The 16,729-nt window shown below is 47.8% G+C and overlaps 5 protein-coding genes across 5 annotated transcripts; 3 read left to right on the top strand and 2 right to left on the bottom strand.

The window, feature by feature from the left end:
• Nucleotides 1–329: 329 nt before the first annotated feature.
• Nucleotides 330–2,089, bottom strand: ASPWEDRAFT_479602 (DUF803 domain membrane protein). The gene is made up of 7 exons (XM_040837036.1): nt 1,983–2,089; nt 1,892–1,917; nt 1,694–1,784; nt 1,538–1,628; nt 1,320–1,480; nt 976–1,267; nt 330–922 (listed from the first exon to the last, which is right to left on the bottom strand). The coding sequence occupies exons 1-7, from the start codon at nt 1,990–1,992 to the stop codon at nt 445–447; spliced, it is 1,149 nt and encodes a 382-aa protein (XP_040688513.1). The 5' UTR covers nt 1,993–2,089; the 3' UTR covers nt 330–444.
• Nucleotides 2,090–7,271: 5,182 nt separating this feature from the next.
• Nucleotides 7,272–9,337, top strand: ASPWEDRAFT_479717 (coatomer subunit delta). The gene is made up of 4 exons (XM_040837039.1): nt 7,272–7,416; nt 7,475–7,918; nt 7,973–8,169; nt 8,226–9,337. Exons 1-4 carry the CDS (start codon nt 7,414–7,416, stop codon nt 9,133–9,135), a joined length of 1,554 nt encoding a protein of 517 aa, XP_040688514.1. The 5' UTR covers nt 7,272–7,413; the 3' UTR covers nt 9,136–9,337.
• ASPWEDRAFT_480025 (uncharacterized protein) lies at nt 9,338–10,751 on the top strand. Its single transcript, XM_040837044.1, has 3 exons — nt 9,338–9,879; nt 10,009–10,419; nt 10,476–10,751. Exons 1-2 carry the CDS (start codon nt 9,539–9,541, stop codon nt 10,280–10,282), a joined length of 615 nt encoding a protein of 204 aa, XP_040688515.1. The 5' UTR covers nt 9,338–9,538; the 3' UTR covers nt 10,283–10,419; nt 10,476–10,751.
• On the top strand, nt 10,680–14,173 carry ASPWEDRAFT_479719 (CeGAL family transcription factor). Its single transcript, XM_040837040.1, has 6 exons — nt 10,680–11,027; nt 11,083–11,226; nt 11,294–11,553; nt 11,617–11,728; nt 11,776–12,551; nt 12,622–14,173. The coding sequence occupies exons 2-6, from the start codon at nt 11,131–11,133 to the stop codon at nt 14,039–14,041; spliced, it is 2,664 nt and encodes an 887-aa protein (XP_040688516.1). The 5' UTR covers nt 10,680–11,027; nt 11,083–11,130; the 3' UTR covers nt 14,042–14,173.
• A 341-nt stretch (nt 14,174–14,514) lies between these two features.
• ASPWEDRAFT_39943 (uncharacterized protein) lies at nt 14,515–16,637 on the bottom strand. Its single transcript, XM_040835215.1, has 2 exons — nt 15,536–16,637; nt 14,515–15,472 (listed from the first exon to the last, which is right to left on the bottom strand). The coding sequence occupies exons 1-2, from the start codon at nt 16,434–16,436 to the stop codon at nt 14,736–14,738; spliced, it is 1,638 nt and encodes a 545-aa protein (XP_040688517.1). The 5' UTR covers nt 16,437–16,637; the 3' UTR covers nt 14,515–14,735.
• Between the last annotated feature and the right edge of the window lie 92 nt (nt 16,638–16,729).

The following is a 16,729-nucleotide window of genomic DNA, read 5'->3' on the forward strand; positions in this document are numbered from 1 at the left end:
TACACAAATCTATTTCAAAGTCGAACCTGATGCGTATATACAAATCTGATTTTGCCGCAGGTATTTTTGCGCCTCCTGTTCCATCAACCATAGCAATTCTCCCAGTCAAAAGGATCCAACATCATATCAAGCCAAACCCAAATTGCAACCCAAATCATTCATGACATCTCTTGTTCCTAACCTCGCTCGTCTCACTCATTCAAACTTGCTTGTAGCATTTTGTTTTTTGAGAGGGAGGGAAGGAGGAGCAAAAGGAGAAGTAGAAATACAGTGCATCCAAGAAAAAAAAAAGGTTATAAGAAGAGAGGTAGGTGAACAGTTAAAGGAGAAAAGACAAAAGAAACAAATGAAAAGGCAGAAACGGAAAAAAACAAAGCAAACGTAACGGCAGTGACATTTGTCGTAAAGCGGAAACGAGTCTCCGATCAATAGATCGTAGCATAACTATCGATCGTCATGCTTGGTGTGTTGAGAGGTACGTAAATCCTGGCTTCTCTTGTAGGTAGGGCCTGGCTCGCCGTCGCTCTCCTCGGCCAACTCGGACAGGCCAATTCCTTGGTTCTCAACGTCGTAAGAATGGATTAAGCCTTCCCGGTCACCGTGCCCATTCAGAAAAGCAATGCTCGACGAGCTTCGGCGATGAGGCTCATTGCTTCGGCGGGACTGCATCGACCGGCGGGTCTGGAAGCTCGCGATTCCATCCGTAGGCACCCCCTCTTCATCATACTTGCTGTTGACAAATTGGCGGCCGTCGGGATCGTGTCGAGAAAGGTTCAGGAGATATACACCGGCGAAAATAATTAGGAATCCACAGAGCAGCGAGAGGGTGTTGATAGCATCTGTGGTGTTGAATCCCTGGAAAAGGATGAACGAGGCGCACAGGGTAGCGGTGGTAAAGGTAACATAGTAGAGGGGATTAACGCTGGTTCAGCCCGTTAGTATCCTGCTCCCTCTCAAGCTAAGTATCGCACTTACATCGAGGTCGAAAACTGATTCAATGCCTTGTTGAAGTAGTTCATCTGTGTCAGGATGCAGAAACCGGTGACGATGGCGAAGACATAAGTTGTCGCATGAGTAAATTGGTTGTTACCCTGAAGCGTGAGCTTCAGCGCAGTACCAAAAGCCTTGACGGACATGACGGAGACGGAGCCGACTGTGGAGCAAATCGAGATGTAGATGAGAGGGTTCTTTTTGCCGTACATTGGCGCCACTCGGTAGATCATGACCGTCGAGAATATCGCGACCGCCAGGCAATAGATGAGGAAACCTGGAAGTGATCAGTGAAAGGCCCACACTGCGATTATGGCCATGGAACGAACCTGGCTTGAGAGCGTAGGACAGCATCTCCTCAATTGTTTCGACTGGCTTGTCCGGAGGTGCGTGAAGAACAATCACAACAGATCCAAGCAAACACATCGCACAGCCGAGTTTTCCTAAAACACCAAGTTTTTCATTGAGGAAATAGGAGCCCAAGACGGCACTATTCCACCATCAGCGACTCATTCAACCAAAACGCAATCCAACAGTGTATCCTCACCCGATCAAGACACTCAGCGCACCCAACGGGGTGACCAGAATAGCGGGCGCAAACGCATACGCGGCGAAGTTGGCGATTTCTCCCACACCCACTATCACACATCACGTTCTGTCAGCCTCATATTCTTCTCCAGTTGCACAAGGGGGAGTTCCGTACGTGTGATGACGCCACCCCACCAGACGGGGCTCTTCAAGTATTGAAACCCTTCTCCTTCAAAGCCATGCCTCTCGGAGGCTTGCATCAAACCCTATATGCGATCGATATCAGTCCCAATGATCCGTAGTATGGTTGGTTGGTCGACTCGATGCGTTGTATGACATCTGTTTCCCTCCCCTTCGGCGGTATTCGACGAACCTTTTTGGTGATCACGAAACTTGTGCCTAAAGATGATGCACCGATTAGTATCTCATAGCCAGAAACAAAATGCAGCAGTCAGAGAACGTACCTATCGCCATTGTTGATAGAATGGCCAAAATTAGCCCGACATACCTGCAACCCGGTTAGAACAACTAAACCGACCGGAAAGCGCCGCAGGACAAGTAATTCATTGCCATACTTATCGGGAATCATCTTTGTCACTGAACCCAGGAGCTGGTTGCTCCTCCTGTTGAAAGACCTCCAATGCTAACAGTTGAGAACGAGAGAGGGCACCAAGTCAATGGGGTCACGGTGTGTGGTTGAGACAGATTGATGGTCAGTGGCTTGGGTGGTCGAAGCAAGATTCAAAGCCAAGCATCCGGAGTGCGGCCAGCGAAGGAAGAATCCAGGAACGCAATCCAGTGTTTCTCCCTTGTCGCAGAAAATTGAGCCCGCCCAAAAGTTCTGCAGGTCAAGGTGAGATGCTGACTATCGTAGGATAATATGTGGTAATTATTATCTACTACTAAGATTGCGAACGAAGGAACGAGCTTTTCTGGTGCTTGGAGAGTCGGCGGGATTCTAGAGTGACCGTCGGGCTGAGTCTGTCTGATCAGTGGTGCCTGCGCTCGTGCGGTGGGGTTCTTCTTCGACGGAGCCGGGGACCGGGACTTTGTGACGCGTCAGTTATAAAATTGGAAGATGGTGATGACAGAGAGTGAGACGGTTGTACTTTAAGAGAGGCAGTGGAATCACAGAGTAGTGGCAGGGATTGCCAGAGAGAAAATAAAGGGACTGTGTGGCCACAGGACAGTGGGCGACTACTGCGGAGAGAGAATGAATGCCTAGGTTGAAAAAAGAGCGACAGAAAGTGGTTGAGAAGCACCAAAAACACGCGCAGTTTCAGCTTCGCCTGCCTGTGACCAAAAACGGGCACAACTTTCTTCTTCTTCTTCTTCTTCTTCTTCTTCTTCTTCTTTTACACTTCGCCTTCAAATTAAGATTAATCTCCAAGCCCGTCGCCCCTGTTGAACCCTGCCTCTCGCTTCCACTCTGGCCCTGTTCCCGTCCTTCTCCCCGTGGCTGCGATCGGCGTTTCATCCACGGTCCAAAAGCATCATCGCCAGCGACGTTCATCTCCTTCTCTTTTGGATGCTTGCGGAATGCCAAATCACTTGCTGCGGGCGGCTAACTAGACGTCGATGCCGGCGATTTACCATCCCTATCATGACCGGCTCTCCCCATCCTTGACCGGTTCTATCTATTCTATCTATCTTATCCCCAGCCACATCCCATTTAGTTAATAACCCTCTTGTTATTCCCTGCATGAACCGTGGAAATCGAACTCGTCTGTTGACCGACTACAACTAATATGGGTCTCTCCACCGTTAATCTTGATGGCGGTGGCATCACATGGTTCTTTTTATAGACACCGCTGGGTAATTAATGGACTCATCTGCTGATTCCATGTCCCTCGAGTCGTCTTGCCTACGTTCCTTGATGTTCAACGCCCTTGAATGGTTCTAAATTCAACTTTCCATCCCCGTCATCCCTATATTGCACCCTCGAAAAGGGCAATCAAGAATCCTCTTGATCTGCAAGGATTCTCGGGCGAAAATTACTTAATGGATGAAAATCGACTCCAAATTGTCCCTAGACCAGACCAAAGCGCAGGGAGAATCCTATCACCGACAACTTTTTCCAGGAATGGAAGCAAAATGCAGAATTTTGGTACCATTTTTTTTTGTCAACGCAGAAGACTGCTAAACAACCTAACCAATCACGCCGATACTGAATGCTATCTGAAAAGAAATCTTATAATAAAGATTTGCACACATAACCACCGACGCCTTAAAAGCAAACAGGAACGGCATCAAATATGGTATCACTAATATCCAAGTCCTCGGGAAAAGAGTAAAGAAAGAAAATAAACCACGGAGAGTATCTAGTACAAACCTGGGCTCCAGGTATACATGGAGAGCCCCACCTCGGGCGTCGAAGACAACAGAGCTGGGGATAGGAAAATGGGTCACACGTACCTGAATCCAACCAAATTTCATTGCAAATCGTCGCATCGCTTCTTGGACTGCTGCTGTATTAGATCCGGGTTAATACTCCGTGGAGCCAGGGAATCACCCCTCAAATATAGACCCAGGAATCAATAGTTCCAGAGTGGCAGAGGCCGGCCTCGTTAGATGTTGGCTGAGATGCGGGGGGAAATGACATGGGTGCTAGAAAGGGAGTTGCTTGGGAAGGGGTGTAGAAACAAGGAGTGCAAATCAAGAGGAGCGTGTGCGTTTAACATCTGGAGAAGGGCTTCCCGATAGATCAAGCTCGTCCTCTGGTTCGCGAGCTCGTTTTGTCGAGGTACTATCTGGAACCTTGGAGTCGGGTGCTGAAGGTTCCGTTTCGCCGTCATCAATAGACTCGGTTATTCCCAGGTCGATGTACTCTTCGTTGTCGAAGATGAGATCTTCAGCATTATCGTCGGGGGCGTTGGCGGTCGTAGCATGCTCAGTCTCATCACTGCGACTTTCTCCAGAGTCAGGCTGATTCTTGACTTCCTCGGTGTTGCTCTTCAAATCTTTGAGGGGGCTCTGCAAGACATCATCTTCAATGCCGAGAAGGTCATCAGCTGGCTCTGGAGTCGCACGGGGTTCGTTCGCAGGCATGTCCGAGGAGGTATTATCCAATCTGGACTCAAGGTTCTCAGCTGAGATACTTTCACTGTCATGTTGGTTGGATTCCACGGCAACATCTCTGTTCTCTTCCGGAGCACTGGCTGGCTCATTCTCGTCACCATGGTCCGTTTCATTGGTTTCGTAGGACTGGGACGGATCTTGCAAATGCTCAACATCCCCTTCTGCTTCTTCTTCTTCTTCATCATCATCATACGCATCACCAGCATCATGTTCCTCAAATGCTTCGAGGTCCTCATGATGCTCTGAAGGGTCTACATTAACCTCCTCTTCATCGTAATTCCCATCACCAGTGTCCTCGACCGCATAATAATCATTATGATCACCCTGGTCTTCATGACTTTCGTGGCTGGCCTGGCCATTGTGAGAGACATTAGTAGATTCATCACCATATTGCTGTTCTTCTGCCAAATTCCCTGCAGGGAAGTGGCCAATAGTGGCAGTTGATTCAGTTTTCTGCCCCTCCGAATCATATGATCCTTCATTAGGTGAGTGGTAATCGCCAGCTTCATGTTCAACTTCAGGCTCCTGGTCCACATTTTCGTCGAGTTCCCCATCTTCAAGATCATTTCCTGTGGAAGAGACGCCCTCATTATGATCATTTTCAGGCTCCACATTATGACCCACGTTGGTGTATTTTCCGCCTTCAAGATTATCGGCAGTTGAGACATCTTCACCCCTCACCTCTTCAGGTTCCTGATCATGGGGCACGTTGGTGTAATTTTCATCTCCGGCCTCTTCATCTGCATCCAAAGAAGCAGCTTCATTTTGATCACTCGAAGGCTTTTCTAGGCCTTCGGGTTGCTGTTCCTCTTTTTGCTCATCATGAGTGTTCTGGACATCACCGTTGGTTTCTGTCTCAGCTGAAATTTGTTCAGAATCCTTGGGCTGGGGAATATGCTCCTGATTTTCCGTATCTGGTGCCGGTGCTTCATGGTGAGCTTCCTGGTATTCTTCTTCATGAACCTCTGTTGAAACTGGTTCAGCCTCAAGTTCGGCTTCATCATAGTCATCCCATAGATGAATCTCGGATAGTCCTTTCCCTTCATATGCAGCTGAAACAAGATCCGCGATCTCCGCTGGAGTACTCAATTTTGTGCTGAGCGAAAGGTATAAAGCATCCGGTTCATTCATCCCGTCGTTGTGGCAAAGTCGCAAATATAAATCAACAATTTGATGCAGAGTAACCTTAGATAAATGGAGAGAATCCTAGAAAAGACACCAGATCAATCAGTATTCTTGATAAAAAACTAAGGGGTACAAGGGTATCACAAACCTCTGTTAACTGAATATTCAGGCAGTCGACATCGATAACTAAGATTTCATTCTCTCCAATATGTTCTCTGAGTACTTCACGGCAGGATTCAAGGAGCTTGTTGACCGTTTTGAAAGCCAAGCTTTCGTCTTCAAGGAAGAAAGTCTCTGAAGAATCGCCCTCTCGAGGAGGAAATAGAGAAATCTCATTATCTTGGTAGTAAACCTTCACGGGGTGCAGGGAAACGGCGTCTTGCACTGTATCGACTGTTTCCTCTTTGGCTTCGTCGGCTCCAGCGTTTTCTACAGGGCGTGCTTCCTCATATTGGGTCTCACCAACAGCAGGTTGGGTTTCTTGGGCAACATGGCCTTCTTCTTCAGGCTGCTGAACATTCTCCTGTTCGTTTTTAGCACCTTCGGAGTCCTTGGGTTGCAGGTCTATCTGCTCTGCATTGTGAGTGTCGCCAAAGCTTTCCTCTGCGTGTCTTGTTCGATTCTGGTCAAGATTGGCCACTGAGGCGGTATTTTCGGTATCATGATCATCATGCTTTTCGATGTCAACATGCGGCTCTTCTATGTGCTCACTTGGCTGGTCTTCTTTGGTTTCCAGAGATGGCTCTGGGGCAGGCTTTTCATGGTTGTCTTCGGCCGTACCATCCGCCTCTCCCGTCACAGCCTTCCCTTCGATATCTTCGTTGTTTGCGTCTTCCAGAGTTACGGATACTTGGTCGTGGGAGTCTGGAACGGGTGCATCGATATCCTCGTCGTAATCATCCTCCAGCATTTCCGCCTCATATGTTTCCTCGTCTCCGTACTGCATGTCGACACCATAATTTTCTTCGGGGTATTTCTCATCGGCATCGACCATGGCTGACTCAGTTATATCATCCGCCATATCGGCATCGTTTGTGCTATCTTGATTGTAACCTGCCTCGTGAGATGGTTCCGGATAATCATCTACTGTCATATCTTTGTCTGCGTTTGAGGCTTGGTCTTCCATGACATCGAGGTCGATCTCAAAATCATCGGCCTGCCCTAAGTAGGGAGAACCCATCTCCATCGTATCGTCAAGGGCTGGAGCCTCCATGGTGGAAAATGGTAGCGAAGAAGCGGTTGTCATGGCATATATGTGTTGACTACTCAGTGGCAAGTCTGCTTTGAAGTTTCGGTAGTGACGTTCCAGGTGCCTGGTTGGGCGAGAATAACGACCTAGCCGTTAAAGGATTTCTATAGAAAGGATGTGATCACAAAAATACATCAGAATGAAAGTTCGATATCCATGGATCTGTTCGTAGGCTGTAGATCGACCTCTAGGATAAGGGGTAGCTGAAGAACGGAGAGGGTTGATGCTACGAAGTTGCAAGCAGTGAAGCTTCTTGTGCTGCGGTAAGCGAGGGGGTAGCGTGGTGCACGGGCCAACGGGGGACGAAGAGAACAGCAAGCGACTCCGCTGGAATAACTATCTGGCCTTCGACGCAAGAGCGACATCTCCAAGCAGTCAAGCCTTTCAGATAACGGTATTGTTTCGGTAGCAACCATTGATTTTGAGCCGGTGATTTGTTAGCCATGGTATGTTTTGATAATCCCCATGACTCAGGAGATTCACACTCATCACAACGCACAACAGGTCGTCCTCGCTGCTTCGATATGCACCCGCGGGGGCAAGGCAGTACTTTCGCGTCAATTCCGGGAAATCGCCCGCACGAGAATCGAAGCTTTGCTTGCCTCGTTTCCGAAGCTGGCTGACTCGGGAACTCAACACACTACCGTCGAACAAGACAACGTGCGCTTTGTTTACCAGCCTCTCGATGAGCTGTACATTGTCCTCATCACCAACCGCCAATCGAACATCCTACAAGACATTGACAGCCTTCACCTTTTCGCCCAAGTGACCACTAGCATTTGCAAGAGCCTGGATGAGCGAGAGATCACACGCAATGCCTTCGAGTTGCTCAGCGCATTCGATGAATTGGTGACGCAGGGATACAGGGAGAACCTGTCACTTACTCAGATCAAGGCATTCTTGGAGATGGAGAGTCACGAGGAGAGGATACAGGAGATCATCGAAAGGGTATATATCATACTATGTGTTACTGGATGATGGTTGGCTGACCAGGATCGATAGAACAAAGAGCTCGAGGCTAGCGAAGAGCGGAAACGCAAGGCAAAGCAGCTGGAGATGCAGCGAAAGGAGGCAGCTCGCACCGGTCGTTCCATGGCCCCAAGACCCCCGTCTTACCCCGTATACACTCCTCCGTCGCGTCCTGCTGCGCCCGATACATATGATAGCTACGAGGCGGAGAAGAAAAAGTCATTTGCGAAGTATGTATACATTGCGACTGCTCCGTTCGCGGTTGCTAACAGGACCTCATCTCTAGGCCATTGCCAACCCGTGGAAAAGGTATGCAGCTTGGAAAGAAATCGAAAGCTACGGATATCTACGAGAAGGTTCGGGGTGATTTGGGTCCTGAGGCTGAAGAGTCGAGCCCCCTGGTGACCCCGCAAGCGTCGACTCCGGTGGCAGACAACGCTCCTTCCGCTCGTGCCTCCCTATCTACAGACCGAGAGCCCATCCATCTTACTATCGCCGAACAGATCTCAGCTACACTTACTCGAGAAGGCGCTCTGAAGTCCTTTGAAGTCAAGGGTGACCTCCAGCTTCGTATCACCGACCCGTCGTTCACCAAGCTCAAGCTTGACCTTCTCGCCAACCCTACGCATGGCGCACAATTCCGCACTCACCCGAATGTCGACAAAGCGGTCTTTACCAACAGCTCGGCCATTCAACTCAAGGATACAACCAAGCGATTCCCCGCCAACAACTCGATTGGTGTCTTGCGCTGGCGTGTTGCTGGAGGATCCGACAATGCGGACATTCTTCCCATCACATTCACTGTGTGGGTGAACAAGGGCTCCGAATCAACCACTGTCACAGTTGAGTATGAGCTCACCGGCTCGGACACTCTGCGTGATGTCGTCGTTACCATTCCATATGGCGCGGCAGAACCAACCGTATCCAGCTTTGATGCTGTCTACGAGGTTTCGGGAGACAGTCTAGACTGGAACATCGGCACTGTGGACGAGAGCAATGCATCCGGCAGCTTCGAGTTTGAGACCGCAGGCGAGGGTGACGAGAACGAGTTCTTCCCCATGAACGTGCGCTTCTCCAAGGCGGAACCCTTCGTCGAGGTTGATGTCACAAATGTTTCTCTTCTGGAGATGGAAGGTGAAGCTACTGGCTTTTCCAAGGACGTGAAGACTGTCGCGGAAGGCTATCTTATTGAGTGATTGATATATTTGGGTGTATAGAATACTAATGATGTTCGGATTTGCCCTTTGCGAATACTGCGATTTCTTTTTGGCAAGGGCCTTTTTCTTTTGTTATTACCCAGAGTCTTTATCCTGCTATTCACCTCGTTCCCAGATTTTAAATACTGTAAGAGCTTTGTCTTAGTCCTAAAAAGAATAAAGTGCAAAATTAGGCAAGGGAAGAGAGACATTTCCATACTTGATAGTTTCCTTTGAAGGCATAGGGTGTTCAGTTGGTTACGGTTCAGCCCACCGTCTACCTGCCTACTTGGTTCCTTTCTTATTCCAGAAACCTACAACCACCTCTCAATCAACAAGCACACTTCTTTTTTTGAATGTAATAAATTCGTTTATCTTTCACCAAATTTCCTCTGCTTATGGGATGTTCTGGACCGATGAAAAGCGCTTAGACAGTCATTTGGGCGTAATTGCAGACGTCAGAATTATTATTCCCTCTGTCCCATCCGCAATGAAGGGAACCACGGAGCAAAAAAACAAAGAAATGAAAGGGTCATTTACAGGTAACACCATGAATGGACGAAGTCAGATGAGGTACCTCTGTACTTTTGACAACGGACTATGTAACCACCCTTCATGCTTCCCCTGTACCTCGATCCTCCCCCATGGATCGTTGCCACGCCTCTTCTGGGATGAGCATGAAGTCACGCAACGGTTCCAGCTACTTCGCTTGAATTTTGAGAAAGAACCAGGGGACTTGTTGTCGTAAGTGAGAACCTCACGCCACTGTATCTTCAACGTCAATTTGACAAGCTGGTGGATCCCTGGGCCGTTGTCGACAGGGACTTGCTTACGCGACCCAAAGAGGCTAACATCTTGGGATATTCATCACAGACTCCTTCTACGTGCTCACTGGCTATCGATGAGCTGGCTGCTCCCTGTCGTGGGATTAAAATCAAGTTTTCCCGGCGACACTGCAATTAATTCGAAGATTCGAGACACGTCAAATCCCTTGATTGTCCGGCTGATATCCTGTTCCATCAGCTTTTATATTTGTCACGGAGGGTCCAGAGTAAACGGAGTCCGCCGTCGAATTTATAGTTTACGAGTCCCAAGAGATGACCAAAGTGAGGCGATACAAGCATTCCCTGCAGTAGGAGGGTCCTGAAAGTCGATTTTACCGGTCTGGCCAATGTCATAGACTCCCCCGCTGTGAAATCCTCTGGAGCAGCCCACGAGATACTCAGCATATGTGCAGAAAGCCAAGACAGCGCAGGGCCCAATGATAATTCGATAGGCGGCGAAGTGTGTGATCACTCAGATCAACACTTGAAGTCACACTAACCTCCCCTGCGACGTAGGAGGCGATATTCCAATGAGATATGATGTTCCCCTGTCTCTTAACAGTTGCCACTTATTAAACATAGCCAATCAAGCGGGGTAATAATCTAGTCTATTATCGAGTTGTTGGTTCTCGGTGTTCATATTCGGCCAGTTCCAAAAGATGGCCCAACCTTTCCATATCAAAAGCCTAGAATCGGCCTACCCCGGTTTCCATAGGCCTATCTATTCTTCAAAACGTTTCCGGGGATGAATATCCACCGCGCTTTTAAATTCCGGCCTGACGGGATGTCCGTTTGAGAGCTGGTTTTGTTACTTCTCGATTCGATTCAAACTACTGATCGTCTTCTTGATTCTTTTCAACATCTCTGTACAAATGAGACAACTCTCGAGCATTTTGTTATCAATCCAGCGAACACCTGGTTATCTTTTACAATCACACACACTCTTCAACCACGAAAGACTTCTCTCTTTCACGGGCAGTGATAGTGGGAAACTATATATTGCTATGTGTTAGGTATTTCTGACATAATGCTATCAGTGCCCTGACATTGTTTCAAGTCACCTTTGAGGTGCGCATTTCATTCCAGCAGAATAGCCATTTAGGAAATGACTGACGTGCTCTAGATATCGTGCAGCATTTCGCGAAAATACATCGTTTTTCTTAACTTCGCCATGAGCAGCCTGCAATTCCCAGCTTGGGCAGAACAGTCTTCTCTGTTCAAATTACCTTGCACAGATACGGAACCCTACAATCAAGCGTCTAATACGGTGAGTATTATGTCTCCCGATGTATTTTGAATCCGTGTTTGAGGCTAAGTGAGAATGCTTCCCATAGGAAACCCCATTGCCTCATCTGCCAGGAAATGACACAGAACGGGCTGGCTCGAAGAAGATGGCCATCCCAAGGCTTGCCGAGGGACCGGAGTCTGCTTTTCCGTCTCCGGGTAGGTTTCATCGTCGACACGTTCGCCGGGCCTGCGAATCCTGCAGACAAAGAAAAACCAAGTGTACTGGCGATAAGTCTGGCTGTCGCAATTGTCGCGAAGCTGGGATAATATGTTGCTACACGGATGGTAAAAGAGAAAAATCGAAAAGGTGAGTAGCATCAGTACTACGAGTCTGAATGAATGTAATTGTTCCACTAATAATCGATCAAAGACAGCTGGCCAGCTTGTCAGCCAAAGTACAAGCATACGAAGATGTAATAAAAAAATTGAGCAGTCGGTTTGGTGTCTCAGATGAACAATTAATGAGCATGGCCTTGATGGTGGTACGAGTGACACCTTTTCTACTGCTTACATCTTCTAATGAAAGTAGGAAGCTTCCTCTGACCTAACGTTGTTCCCTGATGGGGGATCTGTTACATCTGGGGATCTTATAGCCCCTTGGAATCCTGGCTCTGGGCAGCCTTCTTCTCGATCTTCTTCTGTTGGGCCTTTCGAAGCCGTCGACCAGACGGAAGAGGATTTCAATAGGGACGAGACGGCGCGTGCCACGGGATTTATTGGCAAGAGCTCAGAGATCGCTTGGCTACAAAAACTAAGTAGAGAAATCAATCAAAAGTACGATGTTTGGCCATCAAGTGCTTCCGATATAACCGATACCGGTGGACTACCCTCCCCAACTTTGACGCCTAGAGCCGAGGGACAGACCGACCCTTGTGTCGTTTCTTCGAATTACTATCTCGATGACCTGGAAATACCTGCCCCCGAGCAACTTGATGCCCATGACGTCCCGTCGAGAGATACTGCCACTAAACTCTTCAATGCGTATCTTACCTCGGTGCACCCCTCTTTTCCTATTATAGGCATCTCGACTTTTATTTCGCAGTTCCAGGTTTTCTTTAATCAGCCATCTTTAAAGCCAGGAAACAAGTGGCTCGCGATACTGAATTTGATTTTTGCGGTTGGTGCGAAATATTCTCACCTTACTGATGCGGAATGGAGAGGTGATGAAGATGATCATTATTTATATTTTTCTCGAGCAAGAGCTTTGAGTCTTGATGACCAGCTTCTCCATCACCCAGACCTGCAACAGCTCCAGGTCGAAGGACTTGCCTCTTTCTATCTACTAGCATTGGGCCACATCAATCGGTATGTCTGCACTGTTTCAGAGCTGCAAATATCTCCCAAATGGATTAGGTATACTCACAATTTGGTCCAGGTCTTGGATACTACTTGGAGGTGCTATCCGCGGGGCCTTAGCTCTTGGATTGCATCTACGTAATGTGGGAACATGCACTTCTGATACCTCAAAAGAGATAAGGTATCGAGTTTGGTGGTCCTTATACACCATAGAGTACCTTCTCAGTGTGGTAACGGGAAGACCCTCCTGTATCATCGACAGTGCCTGCTCAACACCTCTTCCAGTTCCATTCGACGAAAGTGACTTCCAAAAAGAAGAGGTAGCCCGCCAAATCAGTGATGCGGCAAGGGGGAGCTCTAGTCAGCTGGAAAGAATCACTGTTTCCAGCACATGCAGCCTAAACTCTTCTGCGGAATCTGATTCCAACGATACAGCCACCAACCCGAAAGATACGGATACCAACAAGGCCGAGTATCTGAAGGGCCTCCCGCCTTGCATGTCGCTATACTTTCTTCAACTGACCAAGCTCATCTCGATTTCTAAGCGAATGACAATCAAGCTTTATAGTCCAGAGGCCGCCCACTCGCCTTGGCCCAGCACTGAGTTTACAATTCAGAGCTTAGTTCTTGAACTTGATTCATGGTTCATGAATCTTCCCACTCCCTATGATTTCACATCGACACAGACATCACAGTGTCCCATGAGCCAAAGGATGAGCCTTGCATTCCTATTCTACAGCACCAAAATCGGAATTACAAGGCCGTGTCTTTGCCGGTTAGACATGATGCAACAAGGTGATAGGGAATACGATTCTTGTAGTAAGACAGCAGCGGAGTGTGTCGAATCAGCGTGCCACATGTTGACACTCTTTCCCGACTCCTCTGATGCCGCACTTCTTCACAGAATCTCGCCATGGTGGTGTATACTTCATTTCCTTATGCAGGCAACTACGGTTCTTCTCCTCGAGCTTGCTTTCCGCACTCAACATGTCCCTGAGAAATCAAATATGGTTTCGAAGGCAGCCAAAAAAGCCCTGGAATGGTTATCCACCATTTCCCAATCGAATATGGCCTCAGAAAGGGCCTGGAAACTGTGTGATGGTTTTATGCGTCGTCTTGCATCCCATGTTGGGGTCGATATCAGTGAATTTACATGCAGCAGTGAGGCAACTACCGAAGCTTCACCCGATGATCAGTTTGATGCTGCTACTGCTGCAAATGCTGCAACAGCCGATGTTTTGGCTGCCGAGCTTGATTCAATCATATGTTCGCCAATGGATCAATCTAACACCCCTCTTGCCGCCCCGGTGTCATATACCCTTGAACCGTCCGATGTACTAGATATCATGAAGACCGAAAAACCACTCGCTGTCCGTGAAAGCTATGATGATTGCCTCCCATATGATCCAACTACTGGGCAGATAACAGGGTCTTTTTTTCCCGAGGCATCAAACCTTGACTTAGACCTGGGGTATGTCTGGAACGATCCGATATGCTGAATTTATTTCCATTTACGGTATTTCGCTGTCAAAAAAGTCGAGGACGCGAGCATAATCGCGTACACAATGAGTTGTTGCCATGGTTCTTATTGAAATAGACTGGTATCCATCAGTCTATCTCTTGGGGCCTTCTTTCTTTTTCTTGGAAAAACCACTCTCTTTTAATACTGTTCTGATTTCACTGAAGACATTTTTGCATTCTATCAGCACGCATTTGCACCCTCTCAAGAAACAATCATTATTATTATTGTCTTTTGAGCTATATGGGGTTGCAGAAGCATTATGGTCGACTTGAGGTGAACCCCAACAAGTCCCTGTCTTTCATTATCCCCCTTGTTCAAACTGGCCAAGAGGACCAGTCCTATATACAGAGAAATGCCGCGAGGCCATGTACGATCATCTGCATTAGACTTCGTCAATTTTATTAATATATTTGGCGCTATAAGTATCTGGGTTGTTACTTTTAGATTTGTGGCAATGACTCATTGATTTCATATCGTTATCATTTTTATGCTCTATATTTTGATATATACTCAACTAAACATCACTCTAACCCTATACAACGTTATTCAAAAAGAAGTCAAAATCCTTTTAACCAAAACGTCTATAATTTTTATTCATCATGTTTTCGTCGTATCCAGTAAATGACGTCGTAACATTGTAATCAGCGCAGAAAATAAACCGGAAGCAGCACCTAGGATTCCCAGTTCCGTTTCTTCGCGGTAAAAAACAGCCGGGCATCTTCTTCCTGCGAACTAGAACGTAATGGCCCCGGTGTGGTATAGTGGATTGCATTGATTTTGGAGAAACGGACATCAACCGCGCGAGCCCTTCGGAGTGACCGATTCGCCCAGGAGGAGGAAGTAAGTGGCGATTTCCTATCCCAAAGTCGAAGGACAATACCGAGTAAACCTCTACCATCGCCCACGAATCGCTCAATACAATCCAGTGGGGGGACGAAGCGGCGCCGTACACCGCATCCAAGGTGGCTTGAGTCGATCTGGTAGTCGGGACATTGTTTGAGGGACGCAAGGAGGGCTGTGATGTCGGATGATGGGCCGGACTGGGGGCGCCCCGCTGCGGCGTTGGCGTTATCATTTGCGTCGTAGTCATCTTGGTCTTCTTCTTCGTCGGAATCCAGGCTGAAGTCAGGATCGATGAGGGTAGACCCGAAGAATATGGTTTTGGTGCGTAGAGCGAAGAACCGGGTCATTTGGCCTAGGTGGAAAGCGTCGCAGGCGCTGGAATTGCCGTATCCAAAACGACATTGGTATGTACGGGGTCGGATGGTGGTTGTGAATGTGACAGGTGCCGGGGCGGTGGTTGGTTTGGGATCGTCGAGTTCTTCGAGGGCGCCGTAGGCTCGAAGAAAATATGCTTGTAGGTCTGTTATTGTGTTTAGGACGCATTGTCGTCTGTAGTATAATTCCTCTAAAGGTGTGGTTAGCATTTGTTAAAGAGAGAGAAACAAAAAAAAAAGAAGTATTTATTTACCTTCGATTCCATTGGAAAAGTACCGCCAACGAAGGGTATCTGGAGCAGGAGGTTCAACGCTATTGAGCCAGTATTTCGACCCAACGACGATCAAGGTATGTGAAAAGACCTGAAAGACGACTTGATCGTCGAGGAAGTGCGCGATGAACATGATCTGACGAATACGATCCTCATTCAACTTCAACAACGAAGGATTGAATTTGGTGACCGGGGTTTTTCCCTTCCCAAAGGCATAGCCTGATTTTTTCAAGATTTCTCGGACTGCATTTGGGGAATTAAAGACATCCGCAATCTCGACCAACCGGGCAATCAGAGATGGAGGCTGGGATTTCAATTCCCCTTCGAAATTGATTCTTTCCTCCCCATTGCCCAAGGAGTTCGAAGATAAAACCCTCAAAAACAGTTCAAGGGCATCTACTCCCAGCCTCCGCGTAAATTGGTCTGCAGGAAGGCTGACGGTTGGAAGGGCACTCTGCAAGATAATATTTTCATTCGCATCTTGGCCATTCGGAGCTGGCTTGTGGCTTTTTTGCACAGCCTTCTGCTTCATGAAATCCCTACCTTCAGAGAACTTGTTGGGATCAAGCAAAGCCCGGAAATAAGGGCTATTCTGCATCAAATCACCACTGGCGACCTGCCAACGATGGCTAGCCGTCTTCGACGACGAAGAGGAAACAACATCCCGATCGGTGTAGTCGATAATCACGTCCCCATTTCCCGATATGACTTTTGCAGCGTGTTGGGGATCTTCTGGAGATTCGCCATTTCCTGGTTGCTGTCCTGGCTCATAAGAACTCGGGGTAACAGATACAGTTTTGGGAGGTATATGGTGGAGAGACAGGGCCTGGAAAGAGCTCCCTAGCCCTCCCGTAGTAGGTAATGGGGGATAATTCGAATCCATAATAAATGGGTATTCTGAACAGCCCTTTTAAAGTCGGCTAGTTACTGAAGAATCCAACTTGTAAATTCGACACATCCCACATTGCTCTGGAAAGGGGATGGCATTGCAAAAACGGTCCTCGGGTGGGGTAAGTTAGTATTCCCATAAATATCGCTGGAGTTGCGGATGGCAAGAAAAGAGGCTCAGCATAGTGAAAAACGCATTTTGGACGATGGTTGATCTGGTGGAGGTTTGGAATTCATCGTTGAACAATCGCCATTCAGTGATGTCATGTGACTTGTGGGCAACAAATG

Source organism: Aspergillus wentii, assembly GCF_001890725.1.
Source record: "Aspergillus wentii DTO 134E9 unplaced genomic scaffold ASPWEscaffold_4, whole genome shotgun sequence".
Classification (NCBI taxonomy): domain Eukaryota; kingdom Fungi; phylum Ascomycota; class Eurotiomycetes; order Eurotiales; family Aspergillaceae; genus Aspergillus; species Aspergillus wentii.

Coding starts and splice junctions, on each gene's coding strand:
- ASPWEDRAFT_39943 (XM_040835215.1), bottom strand. CDS start 16,436: ATGGATTCGAATTATCCCCCATTACCTACTACGGGAGGGCTAGGGAGC. Junction 15,473..15,535: donor CTTTTCCAATGGAATCGAAG/GTAAATAAATAC, acceptor CCACACCTTTAG/AGGAATTATACTACAGACGA.
- ASPWEDRAFT_480025 (XM_040837044.1), top strand. CDS start 9,539: ATGTTCTGGACCGATGAAAAGCGCTTAGACAGTCATTTGGGCGTAATT. Junction 9,880..10,008: donor GAACCAGGGGACTTGTTGTC/GTAAGTGAGAAC, acceptor TATTCATCACAG/ACTCCTTCTACGTGCTCACT.
- ASPWEDRAFT_479719 (XM_040837040.1), top strand. CDS start 11,131: ATGAGCAGCCTGCAATTCCCAGCTTGGGCAGAACAGTCTTCTCTGTTC. Junction 11,554..11,616: donor AAAAGAGAAAAATCGAAAAG/GTGAGTAGCATC, acceptor AATCGATCAAAG/ACAGCTGGCCAGCTTGTCAG. Junction 11,729..11,775: donor TGAGCATGGCCTTGATGGTG/GTACGAGTGACA, acceptor TAATGAAAGTAG/GAAGCTTCCTCTGACCTAAC.
- ASPWEDRAFT_479717 (XM_040837039.1), top strand. Junction 7,919..7,972: donor TACAGGAGATCATCGAAAGG/GTATATATCATA, acceptor CAGGATCGATAG/AACAAAGAGCTCGAGGCTAG. Junction 8,170..8,225: donor AAGAAAAAGTCATTTGCGAA/GTATGTATACAT, acceptor CCTCATCTCTAG/GCCATTGCCAACCCGTGGAA.
- ASPWEDRAFT_479602 (XM_040837036.1), bottom strand. Junction 1,481..1,537: donor GCGCTGAGTGTCTTGATCGG/GTGAGGATACAC, acceptor ATGGTGGAATAG/TGCCGTCTTGGGCTCCTATT. Junction 1,268..1,319: donor GTCCTACGCTCTCAAGCCAG/GTTCGTTCCATG, acceptor GATCACTTCCAG/GTTTCCTCATCTATTGCCTG.